At 41.8% G+C, this 7,500-nt stretch overlaps 1 protein-coding gene across 1 annotated transcript in view; it reads left to right on the top strand.

Annotated features, from left to right (window-relative positions):
* The first annotated feature begins 751 nt into the window (after positions 1-751).
* The window catches only part of LOC119577070 (glycerol-3-phosphate dehydrogenase, mitochondrial-like), a 42,359-nt gene continuing 35,610 nt past the window's right edge, over positions 752-7,500 (top strand). The window contains exon 1 of the mRNA XM_037924747.1: positions 752-995. Within this exon, the coding sequence (XP_037780675.1) occupies positions 980-995 (16 nt within the window). The 5' untranslated portion in view covers positions 752-979. The remainder of the gene's footprint in view (positions 996-7,500) is intronic.

Here is a 7,500-nt window from a genome sequence, read left to right as displayed (position 1 = left end):
GAGGGAGAGGGAGATGGAAAAGAGAGAAAGAGAGAGAGAGAGAGAGAGAGAGAGAGAGAGAGAGAGAGAGAGAGAGAGAGAGAGAGAGAGAGAGATTCTCATCTTGCAGTGTATGAAGGAAATTTACAAAAGGCGGCAGATAGACCCAAAGCAACACGCTGCTATCACGTGATCATTTCCTCACGTGTGATCGCCGAATCAAGGGATAACTCTTTCGTACTATTTTTACATTCAGTCAGCTTTTCTTCTTGTTGTTTCTTTAAGTTCTTCAGAGCAAAGACTTTTTCATGGAAGTGAAGAAAACGACAAAAAATCATAAGAGATCCTTACTATGTCCGCACAGGAAACGCCCGACGTAAACAAGTTGCCTTTCCCTTAGTCTTAAAAATGGGATCCTGATACTATATTCCCAAAGAAAAGGATTTCCCCAGGCCGCTTCCCGTCGGGGTCAGGCACCTCGAGCGAGAAAACATGAAAACATGTAATTTCGTACTTATGAGCAGCGGTCGCCCGTCCACCTCGCTTTAGCAAAACGCCCGAGTCTCTAGAGTGGTTTGAGAACGATCACACTGCCGGCGAGGTAGAATTTGGTATGCGGCAAGTCCGGCCTTCCAGTTATGAAGGCCTCCCTCCCTCTCCTGGCCCCCGCCCCCCCTCCCCTACGTGCCATGGATAGAGTGTACCCCTACCCCGCTCTCCCACTCGGCCCGTCTGCTCACACACGTGGGTCTCAGTCCGCGCTGCGCTGTGTCGTCGGCTGGAGGACCTGCCTGTCTGGGGTTGTCCGAGTCTTCGGGCGCAACTTGTATTGTGCTTCGGTGATGTTAAGCGAGTTATTAATAAGTGGGTGAATTTTCGAACAGACATTACGTGGTGACAAAGATCTCGCCTTGAATTGAAGCATTTGTCACGTCACGGGGCTGGCGGGTCGCCGTTAAGACAGCTCTACAATCACCCCTTCGTCCTTGGAATCAGGCCAATGGCGCGTGCAAGCGGTAAGTGGCTCTTAGAAACACGAGGACCTTGGGGCTCCATCATGTATAGGTGCTGCTAGATAAACAATTTGTTACCGATGGTAGTATTGCTGACCAATAGTGGTGTAGGGGATTAAAATATACAACAGCAAACGTCCAGATATTGGGGTAGGGTATGTTCCGAGGCCATAATCCGTGAGTCTAGACAAAGGGGCAGAGGAAACAAGCGGGGCCAGGGCAGGGCGCGACACAGCCCGCCGGATGACGCAATCGATTCGTAGACTCCGCCGTGCGCCCGAGAGAGCCGCCTCGGGCCGCCGAGGAAACGTTCCTCTCGTTCGTCGTGCTGCTTATCTCGAGCAGGAACACTGGTTATAATATCAACACTAGTAATGAAGCAACAAAGACAGAAAACTCACGCACACACGCACACGCACACGCACACGCACACGCACACACACACACACACGCACACCACACACACACACACACACACACACACACACACACCACACACAAAACACACCACAAACAACACCACAAACACAACACACACACACACACACACACACACACAACAACACAAACACACACACAACAAACATATATAAATTTATATATTAATATATAAAATATATTATAAAAATATTTAATTTTTATAATATATATATATTATTATAATAAAAGGGAAAAAAAAGCCATCGAGTTTGACTGCTCCTCTTCGCACCGCCCTCCCGTCCGCCGCCGCCGCAGCTTCAGCTCCTGATCAGGGGTTGTCAGGCCCAAGGTAATGCCGGGGCGCCGAGGGGCCTGCTGGCCACGAAGCCGGGGCGTGATGGCCTGCGGGGGGAGGACATATCTCGCTTTGCAGACGTGTTCATATGCCTCATATCTGCATTTGTCGGTTGCTGCTCTTTTTAGCCTTTTCTTTATTCTCTGCAGCTGTTCATCTTATTCTTATAACTTCCGTTTCATAGCTTAGTTCTTTTCATCATGACTGATATTATCATTTCATTAGTCTTTTAATCCTCCATTTGCTACATTTCTTCTTGCATTTTTTCCTCTTTACACATTATTTTTTCATTTAATATTCCCCACCCCAAACATCTTTTCATCTTTATCACAATCACCCTCTATCCACTGGGGCATCCTCCTTTCCATAAAGTGTAGTGATTTTGTAAAATATTTTATTCCCAAATTTTCACCCCGACATCCCCCCTCCCTCATCCGACACCGCCCATTCCCTTTCTGAAGCCAATGCATCCTCGCAGTGAAAAAACATAAGGATCTACTGCCGTGTCCCGCGCTCATTAACCCACTCAGTTCGAGCCCCCAAACCGAAAGTTCACCGGAGTGCGGGCGGGTTTCCGTTTCGGCGAACCCTTTTTGGGAAAAAGGAAAAGGGTTAATAGGAGACAAAGGGGACAACGGGCTGACCCGGGGGAAACCGCCCCCCCAAGGCGCTGGCGGGGCGTATGGGCCAAGGGCGCAAAATGGAGGGTTATGATTTGAAATTGCCCCTGCCCCGGTGTCGATGATGCGGGATGAGAAAAGCGATATAAAGGCGCAAAGACAAAAGATGAGTTATTCGTGGGTTGTGCCACATGGGCGAGGAGGCGATAAAGTGGAGCTTGCTGTGTTTTAAACACATGCAGGAATCTCTCTCAGTGGTAAGAGAACCGAGGGAGACGGGGAATACAAGAGTACAAGAAGTATGTTCAAATAAATACAATAAACATTCTAATTATAAGATGAAACTCAAAAATAATTCATAAATACGAAAAAATTCACACCACTCAGCTGCTTACCTATAACTCAATACTTAAAAGAGAAAAAAAAATATATATATATAAAAGATTTGATGAAAAACAAGTATTGTTTACTGCAATAACATCGCGACGCCTTTTTTTTTAAACCCTGTTTTATAAACTTTAAACCAGTTGTGAATGAATCGTAAATAATCATAAAAAATAACAGAAATGATAATCCAGAATCAACCCACAGACAACACGATCATGCAAGAAAGCAGACAAGCCGTCATACATGCAAGCGGGGGGTGGGGGTAAGGAAGTTACACTGTTCCCAAATAAGCCCGACAGGCCGGGGCATCATGGCGCTGGACGCCCCGGAGAGGGAAAGCCCCCCCCCCCACGCACCCTTTTGGGATGCACGAGTTTTTTTTTCGTATTTTGCTTTTTGTGTACCTCGATTTCCTTTTTTTTCTTCTCTCTCTCCTCCCTTTTCCCCTCCCTTTTTCCCCTTTTCCTTTTCTTTTTTTCTCTCTCCCCTCTCTTCTCTCTCCCCTTCTCTCTCTCTCCTTCTCTATCTCTCTCTCTCTCTCTCTCCACTTTCCACCCTTTTACACAGATGATGTGTACCGACTATTTTTTATTTGCTAAAAATTTTTGATGCCATTTAATTCGTCATAAGATGTCCTAAAAATTATTTCATAACAGCACTAAAATGTGGCAATTTTAATTATTGCACAACTTTAATGACAATGATATTTAGTACTCATAGTGACGTGAAGGACGACAATAATAACTATACACGATAATAATAATTGGCAAGTATTTTCCTTTTTTATATGACAGCGATCTTTAGTATTTTCCAAAAACGTATAAAAACTCAGCCCCCTTTTCTCTTTATTCAGAAATTCCCGTAAAAAAAAAAAAGATGCTCTTTGAAAAACGATGTTCTCTTGTGGAAAATTTGGTACTTATATTATCTGATACACCCATTAGATCAAACACTGTAGGCCGTTTTTTTATGGAACCCACATTTCATGTTCAGTTTCTGATATCCGATTTTCAAAATGTGAAAATATCATTACCCCCTTTCTTCTCTTCCTTGAGACTGTAAATTCCTGATATTTTCCTGGTGCGTTTTGCCTCGGGAAATCCCTGAATCAATAATTTTGCTTTGCAAATCTGTCACTTTTCCACTGAACTTAAAAATAAAAACGTACCACCCCCTTGCTATCGTACGCGGTACACTAAGTTATCGTTTTCAGTGATTCTATTGCCATTCGTGCTCTTGTTATCTGTTATTATTATTAGTAGTATTATTGTTGTTGTTAGTATTAGCAGTAGTTATTCTTCTCCAATCCCAAAACCCCAAATATTGGGTTCATTGTTTTATCATTTTTTGTCTTTTAAATGTGCTGTTTTGTTGTTATTATTATCATTATTTTTTACGATCATTATTTTCATTATGAAGATATAAATATCATTTATAAAGACAATGAAAAAATAGGCTATTATATTTCACCTCCTTTATGAATTAAATTACTAGGTAAAAGAAAGTAGGACCTGGATAAATTTCCTTTTTTAACACCCGTTTTTTATTCAGGGTTTTTCCCCTTAACGGTGGTACTCTGTTCATACAATCCCAGCACACGGGCGCATGGCAACATGCATCTAACCCAGGCATTTCAATTTGCAAGAGGATATCTAGCTGCGATAGGCTTGCTATGTTGATTAGGAATTCCGACACTAGCACGGGAGGTTGCATTAGTGCCTGTGATGTTGAGGTTTAATGGGAACGGAACTTGGTAATTGGGATCGAGATGTTTGTTGCGGTTAAGTCCATTTTTTTGTGATGATCAAAGACATAACTATTTCATTTTTCCCCATACCCCCGTTTGTGTCTGTTATTTTTCAGTTCAGTTATTCTAGTTAGATGTGAAATGGTGTCATACTATGGAAAAGCACTTTTTATGGAAAAGCCCAAATTTATAAATTGTGAAGATAATTAATGTGGTGGTACTTGAAAAAATTCAGTATAAATCGACGTTATAATTTTCATATTAATTCATGGCCCCCAAGAAAGTACTCCGTGACCCCCCTGGAGCCATGGCTGAGAACCACTTCACTATATATCTTTAGAAAACTTTGAGATGGTTATGAAAATCTTTGGTGTAGCTATAATGTTGATGTATCCCCCAAAAGTAATTCATTTGTGCGAAAATTTTATACAAAAAATAGCTGTGTGTAGGATTAATACAACCGACCACGGAAACGAGAATTTCCCATTATATCAGTAGTTTAAATTTTGAGTCGTCATCATCCACATTTCTCGATAATTCAAAAAAATTCCTTTTCCCGATTGTTTTTTTTTTTTTTTTTTTTTTTCTTGCTTGCGAGTACCCACAAGAACAAGAAAAAAACGCGGAACCGCAGTCATGTCTACATGCCGGTAAGGCTATTATCATCTGTGCTCAAAAATAATTTTGTTTAAATATGTAGAAGCCTTTCAAAAATAAAAAGGTTTTTTCGCCCTTCGAAACACTAGCTAAAAAATGTCGATTGCTTTTGGAAAATCCGACAGGGCCCCGGGCTTCTAGCTTCGCAAAAAAGAGGAGAAAACCTTTCTCCCCCGTTATTTTAGATATTTCGAAATACCTAAAGGACCGGCTATCGGTAATATTTTGTCTTTTCTACTACAGCATTGATTAAGGTCATTAATTCAATCGCTAAATAGGCCTACTGAATAATTCTAAACTGCAGATATGAACATACTAAAAACCCCTCCAAAAAAAAAACAGGCTTTCATTTGGGTTGCTCCCTTTTTTTTTTTAGTTTTTTCTTTTCCAAAATAGGGGAATTTTTTCCCACAACGATGAAAATTATAAAGATAATGATCATGATAAAACATGGGCAAACTATATGACGGAATGCAGCAATATTGTAATAGAGATTGTTAATAACATACGTAAAAATATTAACAGTGGGACCACGCAAATTATTGATATTGGAAGAGAGGCCTCCTGTAATCCACTTGCTGTCAAACATTACGTTGTTTGTAAAACTTTTCCTTATTGTAAAATAGAAAGGGGCCCACCTAATCTTATATAGCTAGATTACTGGAAAAAATAACCTTTTCTGTAAAGTCAACACTCACCCACACCATTTCACTGAATGTTCGCGTGTATCTGAGGGACGCAGCCAAAGATAGTGGCGTTATCGACACTACCAAGACTTGTGCACGCCGGAAATGTCAAAACGTATATTGCAAAAACAAATGAAATTAAAACTTTAAATGTACTGTGTTGGGATATTTTCCACCCTTTTACTGCCCGTGTTCCTTTTGCTTGGCCCGTGGCCTGGACTTAAATTAATCGTGCCAAATTTTACGTATACAATATTATAGTTTTTAAATCATAATGGACAAGAACATGTATGTATTAATCAACTTTTAACATGAAGTTGTTTATGGTAACTTTTCGGGAGACCAATATTTGGCCTCCGCCTCCGTCGCCACTCTCCCCTCCCTCTCCCCCTCCCCTTCTGCCTCTCACCGTCTTTCCACCGGACTCAAATGCCTTGTTGTTTTTTTAAAGTTTCGGTCGTGGTTTCCGGCACCCTGGGGTGCTTTAACTGACTTTCCTTTCATTTTTTCCCCGGAAATTTGGGAAAGGGTCAAGAAAAATAAAAAAGGCTGTCTAGGATTATCAGCATACGAACGCAGTGGCCCGGGATGAGTTAAAATAGATAAAGTTGTTGGGGGGGGGCCAAAAAATAAAAAATTGTTTAGTTATTTTCATTCTCTTCTTGTTTGGGGTTTGAGTCTGTGGTGCGGGCAAATTAAATTTTACTGGTTTTACAAATCATTTCTTGGGTATTACGTCACTGGGGATGCTGCCTTGACTTTTAAAGGGGTGAAAAGAATACTCCATATTTTTGTGTTTTTGTGGAAGGGGCCAATATATATGGAAGTTTTCCCCTTTAAACTCTCTCTCTTCTCTCTCCCCTCTCTCGTTCCCCTCTCTCTTCCCTTTTCCCCCCCTCTCACTCTTCTCTCTCTCTCCTCTCTCTCTCTTTTTTCTCTCTCTCTCCCCTCTCTCTCTCTCTCTCTCTCTTTTCTCTTCACTTCAGTGCCATTTAAGGTACTTACTATTATGAAACCTTCCTTTCAGAAATGATAAACCCGAGAGTTCAAGAAAAGGGAAGTTTTTCGTTGAGGCCCTTTTTTAATTTTAGAAACAGAAAATAGAAAAAGTTTTCTCCCCCCTATTATATTATATTTCCACACATTGCCCCGAAACTCAATTTCCCATGTCGCCCCCTACCACAGAGCTTTCACACCCTTACCTCTTTTTCCCCCCTTTTTTCCCCCCTTCCCCCTCTCTCCCCTCTTTTCTCGCTCTCTCTCTCTCCTTTCCTCCCTCTCTCTTTTCTCTCTCTCTCTTCTCTTTTCTTCTTTTCATCTCTCCCCTCTCTCTCTCTTATTTTTCTCTCCTTCTCTTTTTCCTAATTTTCTCTCTCTCTTTCCTCTCTCTCTCCCCTTTCCCCTCTCTCCTCTCTATTTTCTCTCCTCTCATCTCCCCCCCCTCCTCTCTTTTTTCCCCCCTCCCCCCTCCCCTCTCTCTCCTCTCTCTCTCTCTCTTTTCTCTCTCTCTTCCCCTTTTCTCATTCCATCTTTTCCCCTTCCTCTTCTTCTCTCTCTCTCCCTTCTCTTCCCCTCTCTTTTCTCTCTCCTCTCTCTCCCCTCTCTCTCTCTCTCTCTCTCCCCTTTTCTTCTCTCT

The sequence above is a fragment of the Penaeus monodon genome, chromosome 9 (genome assembly GCF_015228065.2).
Source record: "Penaeus monodon isolate SGIC_2016 chromosome 9, NSTDA_Pmon_1, whole genome shotgun sequence".
Classification (NCBI taxonomy): domain Eukaryota; kingdom Metazoa; phylum Arthropoda; class Malacostraca; order Decapoda; family Penaeidae; genus Penaeus; species Penaeus monodon.
Note: the sequence above shows the minus strand (reverse complement) of the source record. Positions and strands in the feature narration are given on the sequence as shown.